Raw genomic sequence first — 20989 nt, forward strand, 5'->3', positions numbered from 1 at the left:
GTGCGAAGTCCGGTTTGGTGGCGGCCCGACAATATGGTTATTGTAACTCCTTTCCAGAATACAATGATTTTTTTTTTATGAAGCTGATGACCTGTATATTGGACAGGGTGCTACACTTCTTGCTACTTTTTGACGAATTAAAAATTCTGTGTCGGATTTCCGTAAATCCGTTTGTACAAATTAAATTTTGTTGAACAGTTTGGAAACCGATTAGAAAGAATGTAATTCTCTAATTTCTTAAAAAATAAAATGTGCTTAGAAGTCATTACGAAATGCTGATATCCTTAAGTTTCGCCAAGACTACAGTTTCTAACTGAGAGTTTCCTCTGCCAATGGCCAATTTGCATGTGTATAGTGTGCGGCAGGTACGAATTTACTCTGTGCCAAAGGAAGTTAAGGAAATTTGCTTAATAAAAAGTTCCTGGACCGACCGGGAATATTTTGTTCTTGTTGCGAGAGCGAATAGTTCTTTCTGAATTCTTTTTAGCAGATCTCAAACTCCAGTTATTGGGTGAGAAGCAGCTTTTAGCTGAAATGTTTATTTTAATAATTAGGAATTCTCTGGGACATATATTGGAGTACTTACAAAATTAAGTTTCGAGCTTATTTTTACTTATTTGTGCTCGTCTTTTGTACTCGTCCTTCCACCTGTGATATAAACGTAGTTTAGTTATAGGTTTTCTGGTTTTAATGATTGTTACTTACAATTGTATAGTTCTAGAATAAGTCAAGATAGAAATTTCAGCATATTGTTTTAGTTTAACAGTTTAATAGTTAATATAGTTTAATTATAAAGAAATGGTAAATTATTCAATATCTGAGGAATTCCACGGAGTCATGTCAGTCGATCCTGAGCGACCATTTCAAAAATATCTGAAACTTTGCACAGTTTTTCAATTTCATCTAAATCGTCATTTTTCGATATCAAACCTTCATATTCACTCACGACTAACTTTTCAAAAGGGTGTATGCGAAAATAGTTCAAAAACATTCTAAAAGCTGCACAGCAAAAACGGATTGTTCGATTGTTATGAATTTTTCAGCAAAGTTAGATAACTAAATGATGATTCCTTAGAAAATATACACTGTAAAAATTTTTTTTTTTTACTTTAAAAAAATATGATCTTTGTCACAAAAACTCAAATATCTCAAAACCCTATCTTTTTACCAACGTCAATTTTTTAGGGAAAATGACCCATTATATCAGCTATCTACCATAAAATTTTGGTGATGGTAAACTGATAAACAAAAAAGTTATGACATTTCAAACATTTTACAATTTTTACATTTAGTAACAAAAAAAATTTTTTTTTCTGTGTAAATTATTTCGAGAATTATATTTTGATGCTGATTTTATTGTAAAGACTACCGCCTGAATTAAACAAGTTGTTTTCATGATATTTTTGTTTGATTATTCATAATTACTATAGTATCTATTTGAAACTTAGACGCGATCCAGTGTTGTGATCAAAAATATTGAGAGTGTCATACTTTTTATTGTACGTGACTGGTGGAAAAATCCCTTGATAGTGTTGAAAAGCTGTTGATCATAAGAAAAATGGAATTAAACTTATTTTTAAGACGAAAGCTGCATAATAAAAGTTTTATATATACGCGTATACGTCTAGTTGATCTGCGAAAAAAATACCTCTTAGAGAACAGACTTTATGATCGGAAGAATGCGAGTAACTTCAACAACAACAAATGCATGAGAGGTACATACCACAGACAAACAGACGAAACGCCTAGAACAATTTTCGTGAAAATCCATCGCCCAGTTCACACTACCACCACCTGGTGGAAATGTTTCACGAAACACTGCGTTGTGCAATATCGTCATCAGAAGGCGCTAGTGTGAAACGTCAAACGCAAAGAAAAACGATGGGCACTCTTCTGGTTATGAAAGCCACAACCAAGATTCAAAATGATCGTTAAAGGCGTGGTCAATGAAAATTTCGTCAGTGTTACGTTTGTTTGTCTGTATACATGCAAAAAAATACTACCGCGCTATGGATATTTGATTTGAGACCGTATGATGAAAAAAAAATGTTCAAAAGAGTTACGAAATCTCACCGAAAGCACCATAGATAAACTGAAAGAGACTGATTATGCCCAAATTGAATACAAATTTACGAATTTGCACGTCCTGCCGTCTAGACTTTGACAAACGAGCCATCATCGGTAAAGCAGGGCGCAGGAAGTTCGAAAACGACAACAACTGAGAAATTACCAGAAGTGCTAAGTGCAGAGAGTCATGCCACCATTTTTTTTCCTCCCCTGTTGGGGAAATTAAGCCACTGCATCCAATAGGCTGAACTTTTGTGGCATGTCCCGTTTTGATATTCGCATCTAGCCAGCTAATTACCATGTGTCAAGTAATCAGCTACTGCCACGACGCGTCGTCTCCCAGTCAGGTGCAATGGAATTGATAAACTCCAAGACCTTTCCAGGTTTTGCAGACCAGATCTCACTGGGTTGCAAGCAACCACTATTTAGAAATCTTTGCCTGCGCGTGTATAAAGCACCACAACTGCAAAGCAGATGTTCCGAGGTTTCACGTTCCGTATTACAGAAACGACAGATATCACTCTGAATATTTTTCAAGTGATACCTGCTCGGGCAGTGTCCAGATACTAGGCCAGTGTATGTACATAGAGCTCTCTTGTTGAGCTCTAAGAGCTTTTTGGTTTTATAAGCATTTGGTGTTATAAATCGTTTTGACTGATTGCAATTTTTGACATCCATCCAATTGGATATCACCCTCTGCTCAGCCCAGCGTTTCAGGTCCATTTTAATTGTACAGTTTGATATACCACAGAATGGTTCTGGGCCAGCAAACTGTAAATTGGAACCACTTTTAGCAAGCTCGTCTGCCATTTCATTTCCTTCAATGCCACCATACCATCAGCGACATCTGTTTAAACAATTTAATCACGCCCCTTTTCAAAAATGCTTTGAAATATACTTCAACATCTATAACCATTTCAATATTTTTAACGTTGCAAAACACATTGCAAAACATTCATCTTGAAGAAGAGGGAAAACACTTGTCCTCAAATGTAACAGCAAATTAATGAATAAACGACTAATGCGCGGAGGGCGTGATAAAATCGGAACATTACTGTACATATAATATACATAATACATAATTAAAACAGCTTGTTTTACTCACGCAAGGCCATTAACAATAAAATCAGCATCAAACTGCGATTTCCGGTCGAAATAATTTACACAGAAAAAAAAAATTATTACTAAATGTGAAAATTGTGAAATGTTTGAATTGTCATAACTTTTTTGTTTATTAGTTTATCATCACCAAATTTTTATGGTAGATTGCTAATACAATGGACCGTTTTCCCTAAAAAATTACGTTGGTAAAAAGATAGGGTTTTGAGATATTTAAGTTTTTGTGACAAATATGATATTTTTTAATGTTAAAAAAAGATTTTTTTTCACGGTGTATATTTTCTTAGAAATCACCATTTAGTTATCTAACTTTGCTGAACAATAAAATCAGCTTCAAACTGCGATTTCTGACCAAATAATTTACACAGAAAAAAAATATTTACCAAATGTGAAATGTTTGAAATGTTATAACTTTTTTGTTTATTAGTTTACCATCACCAATTTTTTATGGTGGATTGCTAATACAATGGACCGTCTTTCCTAAAAAAATTACGTTGGTAAAACGATAGGGTTTTGAGATATTTGAGTTTTTGTGACAAAAATGATATTTTTTAATGTTAAAAAAGATGTTTTTTCACAGTGTATATTTTCTTAGGAATCACCATTTAGTTATCTAACTTTGCTGAAAAATTCATAGCAATCGAACGAACCATTTTTGCTGCGCAGATTTTTGAATATTTTTGAACCATTTTCACATACACCCTTTTGAAAAGTTAGTCGTGATTCAAAATAAAAATTTGGTATCGAAAAATGGCGATTTAGATGGAACTGAAAAACTGTGCAAAGTTTCAGTTTAATAGAAAATCATGAATTAAAAAAATTCCTTAATTTTGATGCTGTTGCTTGGAATCGCTCATCTATAACTTTAGGATCCATCCATTTACTCGAAAGAATCTCACTCAACAAAGACAATGCAGAGAAGACGGGCTCCCTGTCCTCCTCTGTCACAAACTCCACTGACTGTCTTTTAAGTGTCATGGCAGGGCAGTGCTGGCAGCAACAGTTCTTATAAGATTAACCCTTTGGAGCCGGAGGGGTCATACACGACCCCAACATAGAAACGGCTGTATAAATTCACCCATTCGATAAAACAGAATACTGTCTTCGGCAAAATTGTTGCAAATTGAGTCCTCTATTACGGAAAAATTGGGTTATTTGTATTTGGGACTTCATCGATAACCTAGAACATCCTGAACACCATGAAAATTGAATAAAAATAAATAATTGACATACCAGTTGTTCTAAAAGCTAAACTTGGATGTAGGTTTCGTTTATATGTATCCATTTAGCCTTCATCAAGAATATCAAAAGTTGTTTTATATTCTGGGATGTTCTAGGTGTTCCAAACTGTCCTGTAGTGAAGTCCTTCAAATCTACAACAATAATTTGATGTATTTCCGCCACAACTAATAGCATTGCATAAGATACTGGCATTCGTGAAGCTCTTGACATTCACAATGTCATTTATAGACGCTATAGGGATATTCCAGGTCAGCCAAACTACCTTGGAGTTCAGTACTTCAAGTCTACACTCGTAACAGTATCCATATCTGTAGAACTGAGAAACTCTGCATAATCAATCGCAGTTACTGCAGCATTCTGAAGTCTAAGAGCTTATTATAAACCGTTGGGACATCTAGGGTCGTCCAAACTGTTCTACAATTAAGTCTTTCAAATCTTCAAGAATAATTTTATGTGTTTTCACCATATGTAATAGTATAATCTATTGGGGTCCGCGAAGCTCTTGAAATCTCAGATGTCATTCAGAGACACTACAGGGATATTCCAGGTCAGCCAAACTACCTTGAAGTTCAGGGCTTCAGGTCTACACTCGTAACAGTATCCATATCTGTTATACTGAGAATCGCTACATAATCATCCGCAGTCTACTTTTTTTCTATAAACCTTTGGGACATTCAGGTTCATCCAAACTGTTCTATAATGAAGTCCTGCAAATCTACAAGAATAACTTTATGTGTTTTCGCCAAAAATAATAGTATTGCATAGAATGCTGGGATTCGCGAAGCTCTTGAAATCTGAAATGACATTTAGAGACACTACAGGGATATTCCAGGTCAGCCAAACTTCCTTGGAGTTCAGGACTTCAGGTCTACACTCGTAACAGTATGCATATGTGTTATACTGAGTAACGCTGCATAATCAACCGCAGTTACTGGAGCTATCTGAAGTCTACTTTTTTATTATAACCCTTTGGGACATTCACGGTCGTCCAAACTGTTCTATAATGAAGCCCTTCAAATCTACAAAAAAAAATGTTATGTGTTTTCATCATAAATAATAGCATAGCATAATCTACTGAGATCCATGAAGCTCTTGAAATCTCAAATGTCATTAAGAGACACTACAGGGATATTCCAGGTCAGCCAAACTTCCTTGGAGTTCAGGACTTCAGGTCTACACTCTTAACTGTATCCATATCTGTTATACTGAGTAACACTGCATAATCAACCGCAGTTACTGGAACAATCTGAAGTCTACTTTTTTACTATAAACCTTTGGGACATTCATGGTAGTCCAAACTGTTCTATAATGAAGCCCTTCAATCTACAAGAAAAACTTTGTGTTTTCACCATAAATAATAGCATATAATCTGCTGAGATCCATGAAGCTTTTGAAATCTCAAATGTCATTAAGAGACACTATGGGAAAGTTCCAGGTCAGCCAAACTATCCATGAGTTCAGAACTTCAGGTCTACACTTGTAACATCAGCTACAGTAAAACCTCCATGAGTCGATATTGAAGGGACCATCGACTCAAGGAAATATCGAGTAGTGGAACAAAAATCCTTTGGGAAGTTTTTTGGGGGGACCATCATAGTAACGCAGAAATTATTTTTCAGTATGAAAAAAAAAAATACCTCCATGAGTCGATATCGAGTCATGGAACATCGACTCATGGAGGTTCAACTGTATATTTGACATACTGAGTAACGTTTCATAATCAATAGCAGTAACTGGACCAACCTCAAGTCTACTATATATTTTTATGAACCATTGGGACATTGAGGGTCGTCCAAACTATCCTGAAGTTTAGCTTTTGATAGTACATAACAGTAGTTAGTCTCACAATGAACTTTAGACTGTAATCTGTAATGATAATTTTGAGATATTCCAGATCAACATCACTACTCTGGAGACCATAGCTTCAGGTCTACGCTTGTGATAATAGCTTTTCCCACTACGTTAAGATGTTTCATAATCCACTGTACTTATCAAAGCAGTGAGAGGAGCAATACGCGTTTTGATATATTTTTGGGATATTATGGGCTACTTACTGCTATGAAGCTTAGTTGATAAAAACAACAACTGTAACTTTCAGAAGACTTGTTGGACATGATAGATTACAAATAATAGCTTTTAATGTAAGAAGTTACCGTTACATTCGTAAACTTTAGGATCTACACTCAAGAACAGTTTTGATGACCTAGGATAACCCGACTGATCTGATATTGTCTATTTACCTTTCAGAAAAGTTACTGGACATGATAGATAACAAATCGCAGCTTGGTATAATGGAAGCAGTTACCGTTACACCCGTAAACTTTAGGATCTAAACCCAAGAATAGTTTGGATGACCTAAGGATATCCCGAATGATCTGATACTGTCTATTGAATTTTCAGAAGACTAACTGGATATGATAGATTACGAATCCTAGATTTGCATAATGAAAAAAGTAACCGTTACACCCGCAGACTTTTGGATTTAAACTCAAGAATAGTTTGGATGACCTAGGATATCCCGTCTGATGTGATATTGTCTATTTACCTTTCAGAAGACTTGCTGGTCATGATAGATTACAAATCGCAGCTTTGTATAATGAAATCAGTTACCGTTACACCCGCAGACTTTAGGATCTAAACTCAAGAACAGTTTGGATGACCTAGAATATCCCGTCTGATGTGATATTGTCTATTTACCTTTCAGAAGACTTGCTGGTCATGATAGATTACAAATCGCAGCTTTGTATAATGAAATCAGTTACGATTACACCCGCAGACTTTAGGATCTAAACTCAAGAACAGTTTGGATGACCTAGGATACCCCGACCGATCTAATACGGCCTATTTTTCTTCCAGAAGACATACTGGGCATGATAGATTACAAATCGCAGCTTTGTATTATGAAATCAGTTACCGTTACACCCGCAGACTTTAGGATCTAAACTCAAGAACAGTTTGGATGACCTAGGATATCCCGTCTGATGTGATATTGTCTATTTACCTTTCAGAAGACTTGCTGGTCATGATAGATTACAAATCGCAGCTTTGTATAATGAAATCAGTTACACCAAAACCTCCATTTAGGTAATGAGTCGGGACTGCCTAAATAGAATTTTTACCTAAATGGATTCATTACCTAAATGGATTCAGTTTATTACCTAAACGGATTACAAGGTTGCAGGTTGAAGTTCAACAAGGGAGAGTTACTAGGAGATTTAAAGGAGATCATGCAGAGTTTCAGATGGTTTTCAAGGAGTTTCAGGAGGGGGTGGGTTTCAGGAGGGGAGGGGCTTCAGGGGCGTTTTCGGGGGTTTTGGAGGGTCTTAGATCAGAATTGTCATTCAAATGACTAGCTGGGTACGAAACACGAAAAACCTTGCGAAAAACCTCGCAAAATTCCGCCAGACTGAAAAAATATTGAATGTCGGGTCAAAGTCGGTTCAATTTTTATCGTATGTTGGGCCATTGTTGGACCAACATCGAACAACTGTTGGGTCTATGTTGGGTTTGGTGGCCAAAATAAAAACAGGTGAATGATAGGTTGATGTCGGGTTTGACGTCATCAATGCTGGAGCTGATATCAATTGAATGATGGAAGGATGGTTGATTATCTCAATTTCAGCTGGAAATGACGCTGGATACTGACACTTTTCAACACTGCATGGAAGGGGGGGGTGTTTAGGGGGCAACATTGCATCCCCCTCCCCTCATACCCAAACTCTAACATCACTCTCTTCTTTTTTCCCACAAACCAATCTTATACCTAATCTTAAGTACTCTAACTGATCTGAACACAATCAAATTCCATTTAGGTAACGTTACCTAAATGGAGGGACCTAAATAGATTTTACCTAAATGGATCCTACCTAAATGGAGGCTTGAGTGTACCATTACACCCGCAGGCTTTAGGATCTAAACTCAAGAACAGTTTGGATGACCTAGGATACCCCGACTGATCTAATACGGCCTATTTTTCTTCCAGAAGACATACTGGGCATGATAGATTACAAATCGCAGCTTTGTATAATGAAATCAGTTACCGTTACACCCGCAGACTTTAGGATCTAAACTCAAGAACAGTTTGGATGACCTAGGATATCCCGTCTGATGTGATATTGTCTATTTACCTTTCAGAAAACTTGCTGGCCATGATAGATTACAAATCGCAGCTTTGTATAATGAAATCAGTTACCGTTACACCCATAGACTTTAAGATCTAAACTCAAGAACAGTTTGGATGATCTAGGATATCCCGAATACTGTCTATTGAATTTTCAGAAGACTCACAGGACATGATAGATTACAAATCGCAATTTTGTATAATGAAAGAAGTTACCGTTACAGCCATAGACTTAAGGATCTAAACTCAAGAATAGTTTGGATGACCTAGGATGTCCAGAAAAAATATTCCGCATAATATTTTACCGGTTTTATACTATTGAATACCAAAACTACAGAAAAACGTAGAAAAAACTCTAGAAGAACGCTTGGAAAAATTCCGGCTTCGAAGGGTTAAACCAACCTCAAAGTTTGATCATCAAATATCAAACTTTGCTATTGAACTAATGTACCATCAACACACTTTTGATATTATTTTCAGATCTTTTATCTCTTTATCAATCTAACCAATTTCATGGTTTGATTGTCAGTACCTTACTTGTACTTGTAGTATTGAATGCATTCAATAATTGCCCGAATATTTCTCTTGGAGTTCCTTCAGCGATTCTTTAAGAAAATCTTTGAAGGATTTCTATGGTAAGTCCATCAGAAATTCTCTCATTGATTGCTTTAGAAAATCCTTTGTTCCCTTTTGGATTTCCTTTCCTCAGAAATGATTTTGGGAACTTTTTATGAAACCTTCCCTGGATTCCAGCTGATATTACTCTATGGATTTCTGTAGAAAATGCCCCAGGAGTTCGTTTTAGAAATTCTTTCGCGGATATCATTTGCATGTTTCTTAGAAGATCTTCCTTGGGAATTTTCATTATTGGATTTTTTTCAGTAAATCATCCATGGATTTCTTCAGAAATGCTTTCAGCGTTTCTTTAACAAAAATAAGATATTTCTCCTAGGATTTTTTTTTCAGAAAATCTTCCACGTGAAATTCTCACAAAGACTCCTTCAGAAATGCTTTCAGAGATTTCTTAAAAAATTGATAATAGCAAGGCTAATGAGATAAATCCATAAATTTGTCCAAGGATTTCTTCCAATAGTTGTCCATGGATTCCTGTATAAATTCTTCCAAGAGTTAAGTCTTAAAATCTCTTACATGGTTTCTTTCAAAAACTCCTCCGGCCTTTTTAAAAAAAAATCTTCCACGGCTTCATTAATAAATTTCTCCAGAAGGAAGCTTCTGATATTCCCTCATGAATTATGTACTTATGAAATATTGCTCTTTTAATTGATTTTTTAGGGCTCTTTCTTGAACTGCATCAGGAATTGAAGCAGAAATTTCTCTAGGGATTCCTTTAGAATTTTCTACATTATTTTAAATATTATTTCATACAATCTTCCAGTGGTATTTCGGTCAGATTTTTCCTCAGGAAGCACGCTAGAAATTTGTTCGGGAATCACTCTAGGCACAGACAAACAGACGTAACATTTACAAAATTTCCATCGACCACGCTTTTAACGATCATTTTAAATTTTCATAGTTGTGGCTTTCACAACCAGAGGCGCGCGTATCGTATTTCTATGCGTTTGACGTTTCACACTAGCGCCTCCTGTTGACGATATTGCACAACACAGTTACTCGTGCAACTTTTCCACCAGGTGATGGTAGTATGAACTGGGCGATAGATTTCCATGAGAATCGTTCAAGGTGTTACGTCTGTTTGTCCGTGGTTGTGCCTTTCACAACCAGAAGCGCGCGCATTGTTTTTCCACAGACAAACAGACGACCACGCTTTTAACGATCATTTTAAATTTTCATAGTTGTGGCTTTCACAACCAGAGGCGCGCCCAAGCAAAACGACTTGTTGCTGAGCCAGTAACAGGAACCTCAGTGCAAATTATTCACTGTCCATATTACGGACGACAGAACACAATTGCTTCTTCTTCTTTGAAACCCAAAAAGCGCAGAATCTGAATTCTTATGCAACATAAACGAGCGAGAATGATAAAAAAAATATTAAAAAAGATTGTGTCCAGACTCGAACCATGGACACCAGGAGTATTATCTACTCACCTTACATACTACACCAAGAGCTCTGCGAGAGAATCGATGTTTAACGCACCATAAAAGCTACTGAAGTTACTTGTTACTTTATTGCACCTTCTTTGCCACAAGTTAGAGAACCGTCAAAATGAAAAGACGCTCAAGTTTTCTGCAACGCATTTGCAACCAAATCTGATCAAACAAACCAGAGTTAGATGTTTCATGCATGTTGCATAACGCATTTAATGTAAGCTGACTGTATTATCACTTGCGAGCAATATGTAAGCTCCGCCTCCACGAATCGATGTCAAACACGTGGTAATTTGTGATTTCTATGAAACAAAGTCGCAACTTTACGAATTTCGTGGTTTAAATGCAACTCAACTGACAAGATGGAAATTTCGTGTGCTTCTAGTGCAACTCATTTAGACCAAAGCATAAAAAGCCACATTCTGGATGATGTTGCAGGTGCTACTTGGGCGCGCATCGTTTTTCTATGCGTTTGACGTTTCACACTAGCGCCTTCTGTTGACGATATTGCACAACACAGTGATTCGTGCAACTTTTCCACCAGGCTAGCATCACCTGTGAACTGGGCGATGGATTTCCATGAAAATCGTTCAATGTGTTACGTCTGTTTGTCTGTATATGTCCTTTATCGGTGTTAAGATATAAATCTTTACCGAAACGTAACTCAATTTCGTTAAATTCCGTGGTGTCGCTGAAACTATGCTTTTCTTCATGAACATTTATCGGATAATATTCAATTTTCGATATCAACATAACTTTGCCTATTGATATCGAAGCACAAAGGTTAGTCACGATACTCCTTTATCGTTATTTTCGGTATCTTTGGATGAAGCTGAGTAAAGCTGTCTGATATCTCATATGACAGGAGCAATGTTTTGGTTTTGCTTGAATAAGAAAAAAACATTGAAACCGAGATTACACCAAGACGGTTTTTCCACAGACAAACAGACGTTACACCTTGAACGATTTTCATGGAAATCCATCGCCCAGTTCACACTAGCATCACCTGATGGAAAAGTTGCACAAATCACTGTGTTGTGCAATATAGTCAACAGAAAGCGCTAGTGTGAAACGTTAAACGCATAGAAAATTGATGCGCGCGCCTCTGGTTGTGAAAGCCACAACTATGAAAATTTAAAATGATCGTTAAAAGCGTGGTCGATGGAAATTTCGCAATTGGCTTCTTTAGCGGTGTTGAGATAATTCCATATTCTGAATCTGCATGCGAAACTGAGCCGAAATCCAAATTTTCATGAATTTTGGTGCCCGGGAACCTATTTAAAATCAATTTGAAGTTTGTATGGAAGCGATTTGTCGAATCACCCCTCATCGCATTTACTACTGGGTGGAGCTGTCAAACAGTTACCCAGCTGTCAAAAGGTGATTTCAAAAAATCTCTTTGAAATTGATTTTAGGTATCAAAATAAAGTTCTGAAAATCTGAAAAAAATCATAGTGGCTCAGAAAAAGGTGCTCTTTCGTATAAAATAAAAAAATCGATACTTTTTTCTTAATTTAAAAACCCAATTGTTACGTTAAAAACTCATGGGGACACCTGCCAAGTGTGGATAATATTTGAAGTAATTCTTGAAAATTTCTAGAAAAAATTTAGAGGAATTCATTATAATTAGCTAGGCATAAGCCTTACTGACAAATTCAGAGACAAATTGTGAAAAAATTCTACGGAAAAGCAAGTCAAACTGCAAAGAGTGTTCATGCTGTAGCTTCGATGTCAGTTTGGCTTTCTAATCCGTAGAATTGTTACATGCTCTGTGGCTTAGTTGGTTAAAGCGCCGGTCTAGCGAATACGGAGTTGTGGATTCGTATCTCACCAGAGTGCGATTTTTAAACCAATTTCATATCTCAATTTGTCAATTAGCAACATTTCGTGCCTTCTAATTACAAGTTTTTCCAGTATCTTTCAAAAACCCTTGTAGAACAATTTGTGATTTACCGAACAACATGAAAGCAAAAGGTATACGGCTTCAAGTTATATGAGCAATTCATATTGTTGTAGTCAGGGGGGTCTTGTTGGTTTTGAGGCCGTGCAAGTTAGCAGCGTCATTCGTCATTCCACAAGCTAAGTTGCATTCCCGCTCGTGTCGAGGTCACGAAAAACTCTCTACGGGGCACTGGATGTTCTCAACCCAGTCACGCTTAAACCTAAGGTATCCCACAATTCAATTTTACATAAAAAAATATTAACGACAGGCAAGTTTTAATAACATAAACTTAACGAAAAATTTGGAAGGCTTTGGTGTAGTCGTGATGAGTCGTCGTGAGATCATTTTGCAAGTCTATAATAAAAGTAGTAGGGTGCCTGTACCAGTTATCGCACTACCTAAGGAAAACTATTTATACAAAAATAAGAAGAAAACTGAAAAATGTCAAATGATTGATTTGTTTTAATACTTTACAGGAAAAATATAGAAACGAAGACAAAACTACTTTTAGTATTTATTACGGCGTGTGCCAATGATAGCAACCCTGTACAGGGGATAGACAAAATGATCGGAACAGGCAAAATCTTCACTTCTCAAAAAATGTTCAAGTGACTGTAATTTTTCGAAAAATGTATCAAATATTCTCAAATTTTTGCAGTAAGTTCGTCAACTAGTTTTGTATCAGTGGTCCAAATTTGGGAAAGATCGGGCCATTTCCACGAAGTTATAAAGATTCTTGAAAAAGGTAAAATTATCCGTTCGCCAACTTTGAGCTATTATATCTCCGGATTTAAGGAACCGATCGCAATGAAATTTTGACCATTTAGTACTTATATAATGAACGCTGGAAAACATTTGACTGAACTTGATTTTTTTAACAAGAGAAAAGTTGTAGCGATTTTATTTTTTTCACGAATTTTCAGCAAATTGGTCTGTTTTTAATATGTATGCCATTGCTTTTTCAATTTGTTGGCGACTATGTTGTTACTTTCCTTCAAAACACATTTATATATAAGTCAATTAGAGGGAAATTAAATGAACTATTATTTGCATCTTGAATTTTGAAACGATGTTGAAGTTTTGGATAATTTGGTGTTTTATTAGAAAAATAATCTAATCGTTATAGTTTTCTTCCGTGTTAAGAACTTTAAGTTAAGTCAACGGTTTTTCATAGCTCATTATATAGTCATAAATGGTCAAAATTTCATTGCATTCGGTTCATTGAATCCGGAGACATAACAGCTCAAAGTAGACCATCGGATAATTTTACCTTTTTCAAGAATCTTTATAACTTTGTGGAAAATGGCCCGATCTTTCCCAAATTTGGATCACTGTTTCACAACTAGTTGATGAACTTACAGTAAAAATAGAATATTTGATGCATTTTTCGAAAAGTTACAGCTACTTGAACATTTTTTGGAAAGTGAAATATTTACATGCATTCCTTATCGGATTAGCCATAACTGATACACTATGGTGAAAAAAGGTGCAAGGAAGCCGAAATTGTAAATGATTTATTTCTATCATAATTTGAGCAAACTATGAAGTTTGAATGAGTGCAATCATCTTTTGTTCACATTTTTTTTCTTGTGGATTTGCATCGTTAAAGGTTGAAAACCAACTATGACGAATTTGAGGTACTATAGCCACAACTGGGGTACGCTGAGCCTAAAGTTCTTCAAAAGCATTTTTTTCTTTCTGAATTTTATCACATCGCATTTTGTACTAATTTAATCTATCAACTCAGTGACACATTCACTAATACGGACCGTGTCAACATAGAACAAATCGGCACGTGGATCTACACTTGTTACTTCTCTTGCAACCAACCACTCCGAGATGTGTTCTAAATTGAATTTAAAATCTTCTTCTCTTTCTGTACTTTCTTATAGAATATTCCCTGCACGCACTGGTCCTTCCGGAAACGGATTCACACAGCAGCAGCGGTGGCCACGGTGGCAGTCTGCATGTAAGCAGCGAGGAGGAGCTACCTGTCTCCTCTTCGCTGCTACCAACAACAACAACGACGACGACCACCACGACAACGACGCTGACGCTGACGATGGATCGTGTTCTTGCCGAGGAAAGAATGGTTCCGAATCTGGTGTTTCATCGCTGTGCGGATGGCTTCTTCCGCTGCAACAGCACACTGGATTGCATCGAACAGCGACGGAATTGCGATAAAGTTGCAGACTGCGAAGATGGTTCCGATGAGCGGGATTGCGGTAAGTCTGGGGTTTGCATTTAACGATGACGACGCTGGAGGAATGGCTGCTTCTGGGATGAATTGCGTGCTCCGGTTTGGTTTAATGTGGTTTCAATACTTTACTAATAAAACAAAATAAAATATAAAAATTTCATTAAACATTAAAAAGCACGAATAACAACAAAAATAAATATTTGTGAAATGTAACTACTTTCAGTCCTGGGCACCCACGGTGGTGCAGAGGGCTGAATTGAAAGATTTCCATACTGGGCGATTGCCAGCCATCGCCTTTCATGACTTTATATATGGAAATTAGAATAAAATCTGACAACCACTGTCTTAATGACAAACATAGATCTATAATAGACATTGATTTGGCATAATATCTCAACTTATCAACTTATCTCAACATGTCACACTTTACAAGATCATTGTCCAAAAACGTCTATTTACTCTGTTGATTTTGTTTGGAAATATAATACCAGAAATATGAACCAGAATTATGTTTTGAACGGCTTTTTTTTTATTGCCGAGAAATGAAATTTTAAGTTTGCAAAGGAAGTTTTTAATGGATATCCCAAAGAACCTCTGAAATTTCTAGCAGCATTTACTGCAAAATATTGTTGAATGCTTCCTTGTGGAATTCAAATATCATGTGGAAAAAAATCTGTTAGAAATTTGAATGGAATTCAGCAGAAGTTGTTGGCCCCTACAGAAAATAGATCTCACATATTAAAGGCTCATATACTGCCCCCACTCGCATAACAGTCCCATATGAATAGGAAACCCAGCAAAGATGGGACTGTTATGCGAGTGGGGCAGTATAGCTGAAGCGTAAACGCGAGTATATTAATTAAAACCATGCTGAAGGTGATTTCTAGTCGGTAACTATAAATTTCCTTGACTTTCTTGGGCATCGAGTTTTTGCGCGTCTGCACAAATCCATATGTTCATTGAGGAAGGTATAGTATCTTTAAAAGTTCTCATTAAATTCTAAACTGAAATTCAGGCGTTATCCTGGTTTCGACGTTACGCAAAAAAAAAAGTAAACAGCTATTTGGTTAAGGAGGGGGCGGGTGTTTTGACCAGCCTCAGCAAATTTATACCAACTACCTTTTATAACTAAACGTAACACGATGAAATTGAAAATAATAACATTAAGGTACACCGGGGCAAGTTGAAACGGGTGGGGCAAGATGAAACAGCAGGTTAACATGATGTTTTCTAATGATAATAAACAGTTAGATCACCATAATACATAGTTTTTGATTCAAACTATCTTTTAGCGAAGGATAAATTTCCAAATTGTATTGAAATCTATATCAAAGCTTCGTGTTTCATCTTGCCCCACCCGTTTCAACTTGCCCCGGTGTACCTTATATTCTAGAAAAGCATTACTGCACTCTTCAGCAGTCACGTTGTTGTATTTTGTACATTAAGTTGAAAAAAAAAAAACTCGCCTATTCTATACAAATCAGCGTGGTACTGGTAGCGGTTCCAATTTCTGGTTTTTCAGATCACTCAGAACATAATCTTATAAAAACGTTGATTGACGTTTTCCCGGAAGGATCATTGGAAAAATTTTTGAGGGTATTCTCGTAAAAGCCCTGAAACTATCACTGGAGGAAATCCTCGAGGTGTCCTTGTAAGAATTTCTGCAGGGAATCCTAGAGAAATTATTGAAGAATTTCTTAGAGGTATTTCCGGATAAAAATCCTAGAATTCACCTGAAGGAATTTGGAATTCAATTTCTGGACAGTCCCTGGGAGAATTTTGAAATAATCTTCTCTGGTTGAATTCCTGAGAAATGTCCGAAAGCACTTCTAGCGTGTAAGTACTTATATGTTTAAAGTAAGTCACAGTGACTATGTCAAAATTACAGAATATATTTCCGAAAGAATCGCAGGACGACTTTATGAATAAACTACTTTGCAGGAACTATAGGGGGTACTACTGTAGAAATTTAAGGATGGATTCCTAAATCAAACTGTGGATGAACTCCATAAAGATATTTCGAAGATAATTTTGAAAGAATACCTGGAGGACTTCTTGGAGATATTCCTCTAGAAATCCTTTAATTCTTCTAGAAATCCTTCAAATAATTCAAAAAATCTTCAAGAAATCCAGGAAATGCAGGTATGCCTGGAGTAAATAATATACGAATCCTTGGAGGAATTTCTGAATACCTGGAGGAATCCTAAAAGCAATTATGGGATGAACCCCTGGAAAAAAATCTGAAGAAACCGCATCAGGAATCCATGTAGGAATTCCTTGAAAAATTTCTGCATGGATCCTTGGAGGAATTTCTGGAGGAATCCCTAAAGGAATTCTCGGAGAGATAACAGGAGGAATTCCTGAAGAAATCCCTGAAGCAATTCCTAGAGGAATCTCTGGAGGAAATCATGCAGAATGTGCTGGCAGAATCCCTGGAGAAGTTCCTGGAGGAATTTCTGAAAGACTAATAGGAGGATTTCTTGGAGGCATCCCTGGAGAAATTCCTGGAAGAATTCCTGATGGAATCATTGGAGGAACTCTGGGTGGAACCTTCAAAAAAATTCCCGGAGCAATCCCTAGATAAATTCCTATAGAAATTCCTGGAGAAATTCATGGAAAAATCCGTGGAAAAATCCCAAAGGAATTCCTAGAGGAATTCCTACAGCAATACCTGGAGGAATCGCTGGATGAATTCCAAGTTAAATTACTGGAGGACACCCTGGATAATTCCTGGAGCAAACTCTGGAAGAAATCCAGAAGGAATCCCTGGATGAATTCCTGGAAGATTCCATAGAGGAATTCTAGAAGGACTCCGTGGAGAAATTTCAGAAGGAACCTTTTGCAATTTCTAGGGAATTGCTTGGAAGAATCCCTGGGGGAGTTCTTGGACAAATCCTTGGAGGAATCCCTGAAGCAATTACTGGAAGAACCTCAGAAGGAATGCCTGGAGGAACTTCTGGACAAACTCCTGGCGGAATCCCAGGAAGAATTCCTGGATAAATCCATAGAGGTACTCTTGGTGAAAATACCTGGAGGAATTGCTGTAGTTATTCCCGAAGAAATTCATGAAGGAATTCCTGGATCAACTCCTGAAGAAATTCCTAGAGAAATGCTTGGATAAATCCTGGAGAAATGCCTGGAAGAATATCTGGAATAGTTTCTGGATAAATTTCGGGGCAAATTTCTGAGGAAATTTCTGAAGAAAACCCTGGATGATTGCCTGAAGAAATCCTAGAGGAATCTCAGGAGCATGAATTAATCCTGGAGGAATTCTTGGAATAGTTCCTGGATAAACTCCGGTAAGTTGCGGTAGTGATTCCTGGATCAATTGCTGGAGGAATTTCTGAAGGAATTCCTGGTGTAATTCTAAACAAACCTTTTGAGGAATTCCCGGAGGAAACCTTAGAGAATTTTCTAGAGAAGCTCGTGGAACAATCCTTGGAATTTCTGGAGGAACCTCAGGAGGAACTTCTGGAACAAATCCTGTTGGAAACCTAGGAAGCATTCCTGGACAAATTCCTAGAGGAATTCTTGGAGAAATATCCGTAAAATAATTTCTGGAGGAATCCCTGGAGGAGAAATTCCTGGAATAATTCCTGAAGGAAACTCTGGAAGAATTTCCGGAGGAATCCCTGGAAAAATTCCTGGGGGAATTGCTGTAGGAATTTCCGAAGATCTGGACTAATTCCTGAGGAAATACCTGGGGGTAATTCCTAAAGATATCCCTACAGGGAAAAAACCTGGAGGAATTGCTGTAGTTATTTCAGAAAAAAAATTCCTAGAGGAATTCCTGGATCAATTTCTGAAGAAATTCTTGGAGGAATTTCTGATAAAAATACCTGGGGTGATTTCTGCAGGAATTCTTGGTGAAATTCCTGAAGGAGTTCCTAGAGAAATGCTTGGATGACATCCTGGAGGAATATTTGGAATAATTTCTGGATAAATTCCGGGACAAATTTCTGAGGAAATTTTTGAAGAAAACCCTGGAGGATACCTGAAGAAATCCTAGAGGAATTTCAGGAGGAATTCATGCAAGAAATCCTGGAGGAATTCTTGGAATAGTTCCTGGATGAACTCCGGGAAGTTGTGGTAGTAATTCCTTGATCGATTGCTGGAGGAATTTCTGAAGGAATTCCTGGTTTAATTCTAAAGAAACCTCTTGAGAAATTCCCGTACGAAACCATAGAGAAATTTCTGGAGAAACTCTTGGAATAATCCTTGGGATTTCCTGTCAGAAACCTAGGAAACATTCCTCGACAAATCCCTGGAGGAATAACCGTGAAATAATTTCTGGAGGAATCTCCGGAGGAATCCCTGGATCAGAAATTCCTGAGTTAATTCCTGAAGGAAACCCTGGAAGAATTTCCAGAGGAATCCCTGGAAAATTCCTGGAGGAATTGCTGTAGGAATTTCCGAAGACCTGGACCAATTCCTGAAGAAATTCCTGAAGAATTTCCAGAGGAATTCCAGGAGGAATTGCCAGAGGAATTTCTGGAGGAATTCCAGGAGGAATTCTTGGAGGAATTTCTGGAGGAAACACTAGAGGAATCATCGGGGGAATTCCTGAAAGAATCCTTAGAGGAAACTCTGGAGGAATTTGTGGTATATTCCTGGAGAAATTCCAGGTGCAATTACTGGAGGAAACCGTGAAAATATTCCTGGAGGAATCTCTAGAGGAATCCCTGGAGAAGAAATTCCCTGGAAAACTTCCTGAAGAAATTCCTGATAGAATTTCTGAAGGAGTCCCTGGATGATTTCCTGCATAAATTCCCGAATTTACCTGGGATTATTCCTGGAGGAATTCTTGATGGAATTCCTGGAGGAGTCCCCGGAGAAATGCCTGGATGAAATCCTGGAGGAATGCCTGAAAGAATACCAGGAATAATTTCCGGATAAAATCCCTGCAGGATTTCCTAGTGGATTCCTGAAGAAATCCTTGATGAAATATCTAGGGGAATCTCAGAAAGAATTCATGTTGGAATCCCTGGAGGAATAATTCCTGAATGAACTCCGGCAGGAATTCCTGGGGGAATTTTTGAATGAATTCCTGGAGGATTTCCGGGAGAAATTCCTGGAGAAATTGCCAAAGTGATTTCTGAAGGAATTCCTGGATCAATTGCTGGAGGAATCTTTGAAGGAATTCCTGGGATAATCCTGGAGGGATCCCTATAGAAATCCCTGGCGGAATTACTGGAGGAATCCATAAAATAATTTCTGGAGGAATTTCTGGAGGAATTCCTGGACGAATCCTTGTACGAATTTTTAGAAGAACTTTCAGAGGAATCTTGGAAAAAATCCTGGAGGAATCACTTGAGGAATTTCTGGAGCAATCCTAGGAATAATTCCAGAAGAAGAAATACAATTTCAATTTCTGAGGGAATTCCAGAGGAGGAGTTTCTGAGGAAATCTCAGTACTGAAGAAATCGCTGAAATACCTGAGGAAGTCCTGAAATCCTGGATTAATTTCAGGAGTATTTTTGGAAGGAATCCCAAGAAGAGTTCTTGCACGCATTTCTAAAATAATCCCGAAGTTGTTCCTGAACGAATTACAGAAGGAATTAACGGGTGAATCCCCTGAGGGTTTCTGAAGAAACCCCATGAGGAACTCCTTGGGTAATCCCAGGAGAGCTTTCTTAGCGAATTACTGGACGAATTTCTGTAGGAATCCCTGGTTAAAAAAATATGAAGAAATCCGTATCTGCAGTAATTTCTAAACGATTTATTGAAGGAATACTTGTATGGACCCTTAAATGATTTTTTTGTACAGATTTTTCAAGCAATTCCTGGATTATTTTAAAATAATTTGTAGTAAAATTTTCTGAAAGAACTTTTTTTAATACATTCCTGCAGAAATACTTCGAATCATTTCAGATGGAATTATTGGAGCAATCTCTAGCAGAATTCTGGTGAAATTCCTGTAGAAATTTTTGAAGGAAAACCTGCAGAATTATCTTGAAAGATCTCTGGAGAAATTTCTGAAGGAAACCTCTAAGAGGAGGAAGTTCTAAAGATATTCCAGGACAAATCCTATGAAATGTCTGGGTGAATTCTTGAAGGAATCTCTGGAGGAATCCATGATGCAACAAGGTATGGAAAAATCCTGGAGGAATTCTTTATACTCAAATAGTTTACGAAACTAGGAACAAATCTCAAACAGTCATTTTATTTCCTCAAAACTGCAATGCCGATTTGCATATTCACATATCGGGCGCCAATCCCGCTTAAAAGTCAT

At 37.2% G+C, this 20989-nt stretch overlaps 1 protein-coding gene across 3 annotated transcripts in view; it reads left to right on the top strand.

Annotated features, from left to right (window-relative positions):
* The window catches only part of LOC109404827 (relaxin receptor 2), a 354324-nt gene that overhangs the window by 122665 nt on the left and 210670 nt on the right, over nt 1-20989 (top strand). For all 3 annotated transcript variants that reach the window (XM_062857075.1, XM_062857076.1, XM_062857074.1), the window contains one exon: nt 14450-14782. In XM_062857075.1, the coding sequence (XP_062713059.1) occupies nt 14450-14782 (333 nt within the window). The remainder of the gene's footprint in view (nt 1-14449; nt 14783-20989) is intronic.

The sequence above is a fragment of the Aedes albopictus genome, chromosome 3, assembly GCF_035046485.1.
Source record: "Aedes albopictus strain Foshan chromosome 3, AalbF5, whole genome shotgun sequence".
NCBI lineage: Eukaryota > Metazoa > Arthropoda > Insecta > Diptera > Culicidae > Aedes > Aedes albopictus.